Source organism: Dreissena polymorpha, chromosome 14 (assembly GCF_020536995.1).
Source record: "Dreissena polymorpha isolate Duluth1 chromosome 14, UMN_Dpol_1.0, whole genome shotgun sequence".
Taxonomy (NCBI): domain Eukaryota; kingdom Metazoa; phylum Mollusca; class Bivalvia; order Myida; family Dreissenidae; genus Dreissena; species Dreissena polymorpha.
In genome coordinates, this window is record NC_068368.1 from 5,720,995 (window position 1) to 5,735,615 (window position 14,621).

The window sequence follows — 14,621 nt, forward strand, 5'->3', positions numbered from 1 at the left end:
TGTCTATTCTAATAATTATTTATAAATTACGTTATGCGTAAGAATAATCAACCGTACCAAGAGCGTATGTTCAAATTTCGTTCCGATAGTTTCCATTGGCTTTACGCCGAACCATGTGATCTGGAAATAGTCCGTTTAAACTCGATAAACTCCGCAACGACTTACCGGAAATAACAAATCAAAATAACGGAAAACACCGAAATTTGGTAAACAAAGGGCGGTCATTTCAGATTTTGAAGTGCGAAAAATATTAAGTTTAATGAATGGTGAGTGTAATATTTGTTTTCTTAACTGAATGTATGCATTTATTTGATCTTATAAATATTTAAAATTGAATAGAAGACTATAAATTAATAATCAATTGATCAAGTATTTGGACTATTGGATTCGGTATCGCCCCATGACTTGTTCGATCCAATCCATTATTCATTGAACGTGCACTGAACATTTTCATTGATTAGATGTATAAAAACAAAACAAATATTTTTCAGCTCGATGTTATAGCGTAGAGTAATTAGATCATGAAGGTGATGTCAAAAAAGAATATGCAAGCAAGGTGTGTATAGGTTTACAGTTAATTAGTTTATTGAAAAAATATTGTCTATTGATTATAATTTATAATGGTTATTTTGTATTATTTCAGTCATTGATTGTTATGAAATAAATATATACTTACTTCTGGCTCTTTAATGTTCAATTTTAACATCCGATTCATTATAAGGTGATTGTTTATTTTCTGAATTCACCTACAAATGTAGGTTTATATGCTAATTGAGAAGACAGAAGTTTCATAAGTCACTCTATAAATTGCTACCATGCATGATGCGTGTTATTGATAAGCTGTTCTCAGTCTCTGATTAGCTTTGTTTAAGATGTTATCCACAGTTTGGAATGGCAGATAACTGATCATGTAGGTGATAAATGTCAAACAGATGGTGTCAAGGGATCACATAAAACTCTCAATCAAGCGGTTTTGATTAACAAGTTGGGGTAAATTTGACCTACTTTGGTTCAAAATTAAAATATTTTCCCCTGACAGGTCACAGGGGCAGGTCCGCACATAAGGCTGTCGTGAAGACGCAGCGAGACCTGTAAATAAACTCTGACATTCACACTTTTGATTAACAATCACTGTTGAATGGATTCTGAAAAATTACACAATCACAGGTTCATTTAAACTTCTGAGTCAAGTAATATCTGATATTAAAATATAATTCAAACAAAAAGTTTAAAATAAAAAAAGGTGGAAATGTGCATAAATATGTTTTTTTTTTAAATGAAACTATTAATAAAATAGGTATACAATAAGGTAATTTTATGCAGGCTGTCAAGCGGTCATACTTTTTCCTACTTTTTCCTACTATTTCCTACTTTTTCATCAGGATCCTACTTTTTCCTATTTTTTTACCAAATCTTCCTACTATTCCTACTTTTTCATTTTCAATGGAGAATATTTTTTTTTTAAAGAGTTAATTTAGTAAACTTGCAGGATGAATGAATCTATGGCATGACTGTATCCCTGTTAATGTGCATTCATCTAGATGAGACCTGACAACCCATGCTGACTGTCTGCTAGCACCTCTTCAGGAGCATAAATATTTATTTCTTATGTAACTTTTAAAATTATTGACAAGTTTTTTTTTATGTAACAATAGTGCCTTGTTTACTTCCTTAGCATTTGTACACTGCAGACTTCACTACCTTACACAGTTCCCAGTGATGCAAGAGCTGAGGGAACCCATTGTTTATTCCAGTTTTATTTTGTTTCCATTGACAACAATTTGACCAAACCTTATGCATGTTTACATGATATTGCTGTTTGGAATGTAGAGATATAGAGATACATGTATTGTATGAGTGGTTATGTAATATGGAATTTATTACACAAGTTATTGGAAAAAAGATAAAACTGATGCTTTGCTGAGTTTTCATCATTTACAAATATAATGTAATAAATTCTGTATTACATGACAACGGATATGATGTTCTATTGATATCATAGGTACATCATGTTTAGTAATTAAAGATAAATGCACAGAGCCTAAATGCCCTGATACATTTTTATGCTCCCGGTAGGGTGGCATATTGCAGTTGTACTGTCAGTCCGTTTGTCTGTCTGTCTGTGTGTGTGTGTCCGTCCGAAAACTTTAATATGGGCCATAACTTTTGCAATATTGAAGATAGCAACTTGATATTTGGCATGCATGTGTATCTCATGAAGCTGCACATTTTGAGTGGTGAAAGGTGAAGGTCATCCTTCAAGGTCAAAAGTTAAAAAATACAATCCAAGGGAAGTAATAAGCTTTAAAAGGGAGATAATTTCTAAACCTGCCAAATGATATATTGAAATTTTATTTCAAAGCTGCGCAATAGTGGGCATTGTGTTCGGTAGCGGATCCGTGGTCTAGTGGTAACACACTGGCTTCACAATCCAGAGATCGCTGGTTCGATCCCCCGCTGCACCTAACCTACTAACTCGTCTTTCGCATGAGACGTTAAACCGAGGTGCAGTGCACTAGGTGCTATACACCGGGCACTAAAAGACCCAGGGTCACCTCTGGAACGGGGTGTCTCCTGTATCTTGCACTATCCCCCGTAACCAACTAACACGTCTTTCTGGGGGCGATGGCCATATGGGAGACAATCCCGGTGCACTCGATAAAAAACAAAAACAACAACAACAGGGCATTGTGTTTCGGACAAACACAATTCTTGTCTAATGATGCCATTGCTAGTGAGGTAACTTCAAGGTGTTAAAGCGAAGTATTAAAATTATTAAACGGCATTATTACACTCCCGCAAAGTCATCAATAATGTAAAAGCCATTATTTGAAACTGGAATAAACAATGTAGTGCAACTGTTTCATTGCCCAATCAATGCTGTCATAAAAGATGTCAGGTGATAAGGTCCTATCTCCAGTTGCATAATCTGCTCTGCAATGACCAGTCATTTTGAATGTAACTTAAGTCATAATTACCATTTTTATATCGATACACAGAAGACCTCTAACCACTTATTTGATGATACACCAAAATGAACAGCATCTAATTACATGTATACTTCTTTATCAGGGTAGCTTTGCTTGAAACTTAATTATCATCGATACACTATAAGTGCTAAAATTGCTAGTGGGAAAACAAAGTTTAACCCTTCATGGATGGAGAGGTTGGACAACAGTGGAAAAACACTGGGATCATGGTGCAAGAGAGATACCGGCAATGAGTTTGCAAGATATTGTACTGTCTGAATGAAGTCCATCTTGTAGTAATTCTGGTGCTAATCAACTTATAAGTCATGCAGATGGATAAAAACACAAGGAAAACATGAAATACATGCATGATAATTCACAAAAGCGTTTGTTTGGAAGTGCCCAAAAGCCAAGCAGCTCTCAGGGTTGTGGGGATAAATCTATCTGTATGCAAGTACATCCATCACACAAGGAACAGGTACAAAAGGCTGAAATCTTCTGGGCCCTTAAGGTAGCTTCAAGTGGGTATCCATACAGAACATGTGATGGCACTCCTGCTCTGTTTCAAGCTATGTTTCCTGGACCTGTGTCTAAAAAATAAGTATTATGTATTCCTACTTTTGAGGGAAAAATTCCTACTTTTTCCTACTTTTTTCCTACTTTTCTTGCAAAAGTAGTTTCTATTTTTTCCTACTTTTTGAAAAAAGGTCACTTGACAGCCTGATTATGAGTACATTTAATTAAAAATGTAGTTCATGGATGCTTAAGTAAAAATATTAATTAAACAATTGTTTTTGATCAATTCGTTGTTTATACATTTCATATAAATAGAGCAATACAATTCAAGTAGCATTATATGACATGATGTACTAAAAAGAAATTGTATCATGTTTTGGTGTTTTTCACAACAGGTCTTCAGTTACTTCGAGGAAATCTTCCACAGATTCGCCTCAGTGGACCTCGGCCAAGGATATTTTCAAGAGTCCCAAATCTCCTTCTCCAATTGCAAAGAGGACTAGAAGGTACTGTATAGTTATGTAGCTTGTGTTTGCTATATGTTTAAGGAACTAATAAACTCATTTTTGGAAAAAAAGTTACACAATTTAATATACAGAGGCGTCAAAGTTCAGGATTATGCCTGAAATCAGGCTTTTAACCCTTAAGTTACATAAGTTATATGCAATAGTAAACAAAGTTACATGAATTATTAAACTTTTTTGCTCTGGCCCCAAAACGATAGGCCTATTTTCAGGATTTTAGAATTTGTCCAATTGACACCCCTGATATAGTAACAAATGCATATGTCAACTTGTTATTGTAATTCTTAACACATTACAATCCAGCTGTTATACATCCCTTATTAGCTCGACTTTTCGAAGAAAATGAGAGCTATACTACTCACCCCGACGCAGCGTTGGTTTATGTTTTTATTAAGTCAAATATCTTTAACACTATCAAAGATAACTAACTAAAACTTGGAATACTTCTTTAAGGCAACAAGACAATTGTGTAGGTCAAGGTTATGTCCTTTTTTTACTTAGAAAAATTGAAAACTTTGTTAGGTTTTGTGTTTAGGTCCACTTTACTCCTAAAGTATCATAGCCATTGCTTTTTGACTTGGAACACTAGCTTACTATCATAAGGGGACTGTGCAGGCAAAGTTATGTAACTCTGACTGGCATTTTGACAGATATATGGCCCCTTTTATATTTAGAAAATTTGGTTAAGTTTTGTGTTTTGGTCAAATTTACTCCTAAAGTATCATAGCTATTGCTTTCAGACTTGGAACACTTGCTAACTATTATTACTGACATTAGGGGACTTTACAGGACAAGTTGCATAACTCTGGTTGGCATTTTGAAGGAATTATGTCTCTTTTTGACTTAGTAACTTTGAATATTTTGGTAAATTTTGTGTTAAAGCCTCTATAACGCTCAAAATCAACAAAAATTTCGAAAAGTATTTTGTAAAATAAAGTTGACACCTAAACAATCGGTGTTCCTTATAGTAATAGCCACAATTTTAACGTTAGATGTGGTATGATTACATAGATTTGTATGCCCCCGAAGGAGGGCATATAGTTCTTCTTTCCGTCACACTTTGTGTTTACGTTTCAAAAATGCTCATAACTTCTATGTCGCTTCAGATAGCAATTTCATATTTGGCATGCATGTGTCCACATTTAGGTTTCGAAAACTGCGTTTAGGTTTCGATAAAGCTCATAACTTATATCAAGCGCTCATAGGGGCATAAGTCATCCTATGGTGACAGCTCTTGTTGTAGATACAAAATGCTGTTTTAAGCTCGGCTGTTTTCGGTCATAGCCAGTTCGTCGTGTCCGTCGTCTGCTCTAAAATCAAAGTGCTTCAACCTACAACTTTGAAACTTTATATGTAGCTGCACCTTGATGAGTTCTACATGCCACACCCATTTTTGGGTCACGAGGTCAAAGGTAAAGGTAACTGTGACCCCTTAAAAAAAATCTGACAAGCTTTCATTTATTCACAACTGCACTCACAGCCGAGTGTGGCACCAGTTATGCGGTGCTCTTGTTATGTATTTGTGACACAATTAATTCCATTTTAATTTCCTGAGAATTTATCTATTCATACAACACCATGTTTGTGTTCATGTGTCGTATGAATAGATATCGTTGCGGGAAATTAAAATGAAATTAAATGTGCAAAACAATAATAAAAACAAGCATTTTGTATCGACAAATATCTATTTTACCAGACCATATCTGGCGTTTAAATTTCGGCAATTGCAATAAGGAACACCGATTTAAATTTTTAATTGGTTAAGTTTATATTACGAAATATTCTACGAAATGTTCATGGATTTTGAGTAGTAATGTTACTTTTAGATCCACTTTACTTCTAAAGTATCAAGGCTATTGCTTTCATACTTCAAATTTTTCTTACTTTCATGAGGGAACTGTATCTGGCAAGTTGAACTTGACCATTGCCTTTGAATGACCTTGACTCTCAAGGTCTAATAATTAAATTTTGCTCAAAGTGCCTTGACTTCTTTATTTATGATCAGATTTGAATACATTGACAAAACAACACTTACCTGATTTTATAGATGAAATTCGGCTATGTTCCCAATCCCCAAAAGTATACTTTTTTTAGAAAGAAGTCTAATGCATATTTTATCTCAATTTCAATTCAATTACATCTAACAAAGCATTATATGATTTTGTTCTTTTAATTTGAATGATTATAAAGAGTTACTAGTATATCAAATTTAGTATTTCCCTAATCAGTTGACTTTTCATGTGGAAAAAAGGCTAATGAATTTATTTTCCCAATTTCATGAAAATGCCGATAAAATTCCCAATTCCAAAGCCATGGGCTATCTTCCCAAAAAGTGGAAAAAAAACCTGAACATAAAATCAAAGGCATGGGAAATTAAGGATTGTCAGTTTGATAGTAAAAGTAAAAATCATAGACATATTCATGATAAGATTTTATCAAGTTATGAAATAATAATAAAAAGTGTTTTTTTTTAAACAGGACATCTGTATATCACAGAGCTGCAAACCCATCAGAATTTAAGATGCCAGCTTCAAAACTTCTCTCCCCTCCAAAAATCAGCGGAACCAGGCGGTCTTCAATCTACCAGCGGAAACCTGGACTGATCCAGTCACCCCCATCCACTAGAACTAGGAGGCAGTCCATGTATGTTTCCTCAAAGGTGAGGCAAACAGATGTGGACTTCTTTTCGAAAGTTTGGACCACCCCAGCAAAACAGGCTGAAACTATACAGGAAGTTGTTACTACTGGAGGTTCGAAGTTAGACGAAAGGATTGCAGTGTCTTCTAATACGAAAACTCCTGCAGCCAAAAAGCAGATTAAAACACCCAAGTCTACTTCTGCACAGAAAGAGAAAAGAAGCAAAACACCCAATGTATTAAAAGCCTCTCCTACTTTCGATGAATCTTTGAATGAAATTTCAAAGTCCCCCATAATTCCCTTTACAAAAAATCTGAAAACACCAAAATTAACAAAGAAGGCACCTTCTAGCCAATCTCCTGAACTTACCATGACTAAAGAGAAAAAATCTTTTGAAGAACGCTTCAATGCCACCTCAACCCCTTTGAAATCACTTGAAGAAATCACAGGAATTAATGGAAAATCCTTTTATGGAACACCATCTGAAAATCCTACACCAAGCGTCAGAACTGATGATGTGTTTGTTTTCTCCGCCATTCCTTCTTCAGTGAAAAAGTCTGCTAGAAAGTCCATCAAAACACCTAGGGCTACACCAAATCTGAGATCCCTGAAAACCCCCCAAACACTACCTAGGTCTGATGTCACTAGTCCTGTTGTAGGTAAATTGTCTGAAAGGAAAACTCCAGCAGTTAAGCGCAAACGCACACAGTCTGAAAACAGCCCCACCTCAGATGCCAAGCTGATTAAACTGAGTCCAGATTCAAGCCTTAAGCCACTGGCATCAAAGTCTGCCAAGAAAGTCTCAAAGAAATTGGATGCAAGCCAAGTGCTCACCAAAGTGAAGATTCCACTGTCACCAGTTGAGATGACCACAGTTCTCGAGTCAGCAAAGAAAGTGCAGAAGAGGAAGGCCTCAGAATCGCCGACTTCTAGACCGTGTAAGCAAGCTAAAGTTTCTCCAAGCCTTGATGAAGCTGCTGCCCCCAGGGTAGTGAAAGTAGCCAAGAGAACATCACCATCAAAGCTGGCAGAATTTGCAGTGGGTAATCTGTCAAACAACTCCGCTACAGCTGAGAAAGAAACAGTTGGTGAAGCCAGTCTCCTGAATGAAACATTTGCAACTGACAGCAGAAGCAGCCGATGTACCATTCTTTAGAATGTGGACTCACCTAATACTATAACAGACTCATTTATATATGTAAATTGTTTGATATTTTTGCCTTTTAATTATTAAGTATTTCTATTGCAAAGAACTGATCTTAGGAATTTTCTTCTGTCACAACAACTTTTTTTTGTCAATTAATTTTTCATTAATATAATATTCATTGCAATAATTGATCTCAGAATATGGATGTAGCTTGTAACAACATTTTTTTGTCATCACAGTTTAAATTTTGTTCTTCGTATTGTATATAACATTGCATTTACATTTTTGCTTATTAAGATCTTTCACGGTTTATGTCTTAAAGTTTTTGCAAGAATTGGAATGCTAGTGCCATGAATTTCTGTTGTATTATTTATGTAAATAACTTTTAATGTTCTTGGAAGATTGATCCCATTGTGTTTGGATGAAATGGCAGCTGTTGTTTAGTTTATTTTTTGAACATGTACTATGATGTCACGGCTTTAAAGTTTGTGATTTCACTCTACATATTGATTTTAATATATTCTATGCCATGAGGTTTTACGTTATTGTGTTTGTTTATTAAGGGTTAGGTTGATCAATTATTTCCTTTTTACTGTCAAATAATTGTTAAGCACTCAAAGCCCTTTAAATGTTAATATTGTTAAACAATTTTGTGTTTTAAGATCTTTTAATTAATGAAGTTATTTTACAAAAATTGTTAAGAATGCAAGTTGATCAGCATGTTACATTGTATTGTGTTTATGTACCTTATTATGAGGTTTCAAATATTTAAATATTCAAAACAAAGGAAAAGAAAAATGTGTTTCCAAAATTGTGTGTAGATGACCATTTATTTCAAACATTCTGTACAATAAAATATAAATTTAAAATTGCTGTGATTACTTGCATCAGCATTTTTATCTGATAATCAGGAATCTAATAGCAATTGTCCTTTTTATACGCCCGTTTTGAAAAAACGGGACGTATTATAGTTTCATCCTTGGTGGGCGGCGGCATCCACAGCAGTGTCGGCTCTCTAATGCAAATAGTTTTCATCCGATCTTCACCAAACTTGGTCAGAAGTTGTATCTAGACAATATCTAGGTCAAGTTCGATTATGGGTCATGCCTGGTTTTAAACTAGGACATGGGGTCACTTAGTGCATTGAAGGATTCAGCATGGTTTCCGCTTCTAATTGAAGTAGTTTTCATCCGATCTTCACCAACTTTGGTCAGAAGTTGTGCCTTAATTATATCTAGGTCACGTTCAAATATGGGTCATGTCGGCTCAAAAACTAGGTCATTTTGTCACTTTGTGCATTTCAAGCATTTAGCATGGTGTCCGCTCTCTAATTGAAGTAGTTTCCATCTGATCTTCACCAAATTTGGTCAGTATTTGTGTCTAAATAATATCTAGGTCAAGTTCAAATATGGGTCATGCCGGGTCAAAAAATAGGTCACTTAGTGCATTTCAAGCATTCAGCATGATGTCCAAAACCTTCAAACGGGCATATCTTGTGACAGTTTGGCACTCTTGTTGTCCTTCCGTTTGTGACAGTTACTAGTATATTGGCCTGTTTGGTAACAATTTGATTTGACAGTTTATTGACAAGCATATTGATTTTATGTAGGACTGTTCACATGGATATTGGAGTGTAACGTGAGTCGTCGCATATATATTGGACTGTTTCGTGATCGGTATATTGGACTGTTTCATGACCGATATATTGGACTGTTAAGTGATTGGTATATAGCGCTGTTTCATGACAAGCAGATTGTATTATTTCGTGACTGGAACATTGTACGGATTCGTGACTGTTATTGTATTGTTTCAGGACAGGCAGGGTGTAGTTTTTATGTCCCCCACTATAGTAGTGGGGGACATATTGTTTTTGCCCTGTCTGTTGGTTTGTTTGCGCCAACTTTAACATTTTGCAATAACTTTTGCTATATTGAATATAGCAACTTGATATTTGGCATGCATGTGTATCTCATGGAGCTGCACATTTTGAGTGGTGAAAGGTCAAGGTCATCCTTCAAGGTCAGAGGTCAAATATATGTGGCCAAAATCGCTCATTTTATGAATACTTTTGCACTATTGAAGATAGCAACTTGATATTTGGCATGCATGTGTATCTCATGGAGCTGCACATTTTGAGTGGTGAAAGGTCAAGGTCATCCTTCAAAGTCAGAGGTCAAATATATGTGGCCCAAATCGCTTATTTTATGAATACTTTTTGCAATGTTGAAGATAGCAACTTGATATTTGGCATGCGTGTGTAACTTATGGAGTTGCACATTTTGAGTGGTGAAAGGTCAAGGTCATCCTTTAAGGTCAGAGGTCAAATATATGTGGCCCAAATCGCTTATTTTATGAATACTTTTGCAATATTGAAGATAGCAACTTGATATTTGGCATGCATGTGTATCTCATGGAGCTGTACATTTTGAGTGGTGAAAGGTCAAGGTCATCCTTCTAGGTCAAATATATGGGTCAAAATTGCTCATGTAATGTAACTTCTGCAATATTGAAGCTATCAATTTTATATTTGACATGCATGTGTATCTCATGGAGCTGCACATTTTGAGTGGTGAAGGGTCAAGGTCATCCTTCAAGGTCAAACGTCATATAGGGGAACATTGTGTTTCACAAACACATCTTGTTCGTTACAGGTTGTTCACACTTTTCCGTTTAAACCCACCACTGTTAACTACATCTTTAATATTTGTTTTTGGAACCTCACTTTTACCTAGACTTAATTTGGAATGATTAAATTCATTATTTCCAGGGTTATCTAGACTGCCCAGTTTGTCAAGTACCAGAACTGCTTTGGTCATTCGATAGATGATGCATTTGACCTTCCCAAATTCGCCCATATCAGTCATTCTGAGTTAGATCTTATTTGAATTAAGATTTCTAATCATTATAGCGCCCATCCGTATTTGACTTGCAAAAAAGAACATTGACCTTCTCCAATAACTTAAAATTGTTCAAATGGGGTTACCAGAAACAAGGTGAACCATCAACCAGTGATATGTGATGTGTATTTAAAATGTTTAGACGATTCGAACGGTGTTATGAAAACAAAAGAATACTTGGCGATAATGCCGGTTGAAATCTAATACATTTAAACACGAATCGTCTGAAATAAGACATGTCTAATTAATATTTCTTTAATTGTGAAGTCTTTACAAAACTATCCTGCAATAAATCAAAGCCTTAAAAGGTAGTTTTGTTAGATTTCAATTGTCTGGTATATTGTTTGTGTAAGGGGTTTCATACTTTTCAACATATTGCGTTTCTCAAGCAAAGTCGGACTGTATCGCAGTTGATTAGCTTGTGACGATGAATGAAAACATCATTTTGAATGATAGAAATTAATTGCTGCGTTGAATAAGACCGAGTTCGTGAAAATCGCTGCACAATTGATGAAGTTATTGCTGTTCAACGCGATGCACCCTGTTGTCGGATGATTTTGAGTTAAATACCTTGTTATATAGTTATTTGATAGTGAATTTATTTATTTTATTCAGAAAAGTTGTTGTTGTTTTTTCGTTATAATTTGATTATTTGTCATTCAAAATGATGTTTTCACTTATTAATATCTTAGCCATGCGCTAACCACATGTGGACTGTATAAGCGCGGTTCTCCAATTGAAAACATAACTCCCTAACACATGTATCACATTTAACATGTTGTCAGTATTTATTTGTAACTTTCAGTAATGCCCCGGGCCAAATTTGATATTACGCAAAAGAAAATTGTTATTTTGACAAGTAATAACCAAAGCCCTCGGCTTTATTATGTGTGTTTTCTCTTTGGTGCATTAAGGTTACGCTGTTATAAACATCGCATGTACATGAACCCATACCTATACTGTGAAAATGTTTTATAACTTGAATTTGCGGTACACATTTAATTATCAATTGCCTATGCTCATGCGCACTTCAAGGATTTGCGGTTAACCTTCAAATTTTAAAACTTTAGTTAAAAAAATGTGCTTACCTTAAAAATGGTGCTGCATGATATTTTTTGTTATAAACAATGTCCATTGTCTAAAATCTCGGGTCGAATACCCCCCCCCCCCCGCCCCCCAAAAGAATGTTTCCACGTGTATTGTTTCTTCTACAGAATACACTATTTATCAAAATTAAAGGAAGATAACCCCATTTAAGGAACAAAACACACCATTGAAAGTATATTGGTTTTATTAGCTCGGCTGTTTTCGGAGAAAACCCGAGGTGTTGTCATAGCCAGCTCGTCGTCCCGTGCTGCCGTCCGCGTCGTGCTAAAACCTTCACATTGGCTCTAAAATGAAAGTGCTTCCACCTACAACTTTGAAACTTCATATGTAGCTGCACCTTGGTAAGTTTTACACGACCAACCCATTTTTGGGTCACTATATGTAAAGGTAAATGTCACTGTGACCTCTAATATGAAATTTTAACATAGACACTAAAATCAAAATGCTTCCACCTCAACTTCGAAACTTTATATATAGATGCACCTTGGTGAGTTCTACACGCCACATCCATTTTGGGGTCACTAGGTCAAATGTCAAGGTCACTGTAACCTCTAATATAAAACTTTTACATATGCTCTCAAATCACAGTGCTTCCACCTACAACTTTTAAACTTCATATGTAGATGCACCGTGATTAGTTCTACACGCCACACCCATTTTTGGGTCACTAGGTTAAAGGTTAAGGTTACTGTGACATCTAATATAAAACTTTAACATAGGCTCTATAATCAAAGTGCTTCCACCTACAACTTTGAAACTTCATATGTAGATGCACCTTGATGAGTTCTACAGGCCAAACCCATTTTTGGGTCACTAGGTCAAAGGTCAAGGTCACTGTAACCCACAGTAATTCATTTACTTTCATTTATTGAAAACTGCACCCACAGCCGAGCGATGGCACCCGCTATGCGGTGCTTTTGTTAAAATCCATACACATCAGACTCCCGTTGTACATGCTATTAAAGAGGCATTGATGCCGGGGCGACTCCTGCAAGTAGGCGTGGTCATTGCAAGCTACACCACAATCCCTGCTTTTTAAGCAATTAATGCATGATCTACATATAATTCTCTCAACATAAACCCATTCATTCACACGCAATTCATGATAACAAATTACACGATGCATTTATCAGACATTATGAACAAAGTTTATCAAATCAAAGAATTACAAATGGAAACATTTTATCCATGAAAATAAAATAGCACGTAATGGTCTCAAACAATTTCCATTAATCGTTCACTTGACATTAAAGCCGCCCGAATTGATGTTGGTATATTTTTCAATTTGTGTTACGTGTCGCAACCAAACTGGATGTAAATCAATGCCATTGTATTGGTCATTTGACACCCGAATCATGATACACGTGTCAGTAGAAATTTACTAGCATTCGCGGGGTGAGCACCAAGTGTGCTGTTCATTATCAGATAATCATCGAGGTTATCGCCAATTACGATTTTTGACTCTGAGATATGGAACGCAATAGCAGTCTTACGTTGTTAATATCTTTCTTCTTTAGAAGGTGTCTTATTATGTCAAATCGTCGTGATATTTTGTCAATACGTGGTGTTGACTTGTCAAAATAAAGTCTTATGATGTCAAACAGTCGTGTTATCATGTTTAAATCATATAATATCACTCTGTTCCAGCAAGAACAAATACCACATAATACAACATAAAAAAATGAAAATGGAAGTACTTGTACAAGAATCTTTTGTCTGATGTTCAATTGGAACACACAGTATTTCATGTTTGCAGCCTACATATTATTTCTAACATAACCTGAATTTCCATTAATGCATCTAGTCATGCTTTGTCCAAAATTGTACAGGCTCTGTGTACGTGTGGGACCCATGTTGAATACAATGCTGCCCGTATGTAGCCCATATTGAGTACAAGGGCTGCCTGTATGTAGCCCATATTGAGTACAAGGGCTGCCCGTATGTAGCCCATATTTAGTAAAAGGGCTGCCCATATAGGTACCTATTTGGGTCCCATGTGGGCTGCCAACATGGGACCCAGATTGGGAGTGCATCCGGGCTCCATATGGGTCCCATCTGGGCTGCCCCATATACATATATTATGTGGGTCGGCCTTTTTTACGTTAACCAAGATATTTCAGACTTTTATATGGATTCTCAATAACACACATCTCGCCATAGGCAGACATCTTTCATCGTACATAAACGTTAATTTTGCAAATACATGTTAACGAAATAGGCCACCAGTTCAATTGATTAAAAAGGAACAACGCAACACTTAAAAAAATGAAGTCTAAAATGACCGCTCTGACCTTTTTTTGGGGGGGGGGGAAGACGATGAGGAATCTCAAGATGGTGATAGGTCTTACACCGATGAAGATAGACGCGTGTTGTTCATTTAATTTTTGTTAAAATTCTCTTCTAAGGGAAAAGGTTAAACAGGACGGGAGCGAGCCGATTACGAATGTTGAATAGTGGGTCTGTTCACGTATTGGCGTGCAGTGTTCAGTTTTTAATGCGCAAATAGAGATAACACCAGCACCACGAGAATAGCTAGGTGTTTTGTCATTTTGGAAAAATAGATTAATATCAAATGTATTATTATCATTGCACATTCCGATACATCGTCGAGTAGATACCCATCGGCGACACCCAAGTCTGGAGCTGGTTATGTTCATACAATTCATACTGTTGGCAAAAATAACATCAATACTATGCACGACTTCGATTTCTCATTAATGATAGTCCGGTCTACTTCTGGGTCTAACATTCAATACGCCTTAATATGGTCTTAATGCAATATTTTGAAGATACCATTAGCCCTTCAATATATATGTATTTTTTG

The 14,621-nt window shown here is 35.9% G+C and overlaps 1 protein-coding gene across 3 annotated transcripts; it reads left to right on the forward strand.

Moving 5' to 3' along the window:
* Window positions 1–129: 129 nt before the first annotated feature.
* On the forward strand, window positions 130–13,398 carry LOC127857072 (uncharacterized). Of its 3 annotated transcripts, XR_008038309.1 has the most exons (5): window positions 130–266; window positions 492–556; window positions 3,881–3,991; window positions 6,488–9,799; window positions 10,087–13,398. XR_008038309.1 is itself a non-coding variant. In XM_052393404.1 (4 exons), the coding sequence occupies exons 2-4, from the start codon at window positions 522–524 to the stop codon at window positions 7,800–7,802; spliced, it is 1,461 nt and encodes a 486-aa protein (XP_052249364.1). In that variant the 5' UTR covers window positions 130–266; window positions 492–521; the 3' UTR covers window positions 7,803–13,398. The 3 variants fall into 3 exon arrangements, 2 of the variants coding, with proteins under 2 accessions (XP_052249364.1, XP_052249366.1); XM_052393404.1 differs by having other exon boundaries at window positions 6,488–13,398; XM_052393406.1 differs by lacking the exon at window positions 492–556 and having other exon boundaries at window positions 162–266; window positions 6,488–13,398.
* Window positions 13,399–14,621: the final 1,223 nt, after the last annotated feature.

Bases quoted from the DNA above. Each gene is read 5' to 3' on its own strand.
- LOC127857072 (XM_052393404.1), top strand. From the start codon at position 522: ATGAAGGTGATGTCAAAAAAGAATATGCAAGCAAG. The intron at 557-3,880 runs GTGTGTATAGGT...TTTTCACAACAG, and splicing joins AAAAAGAATATGCAAGCAAG to GTCTTCAGTTACTTCGAGGA. The intron at 3,992-6,487 runs GTACTGTATAGT...TTTTTTAAACAG, and splicing joins ATTGCAAAGAGGACTAGAAG to GACATCTGTATATCACAGAG.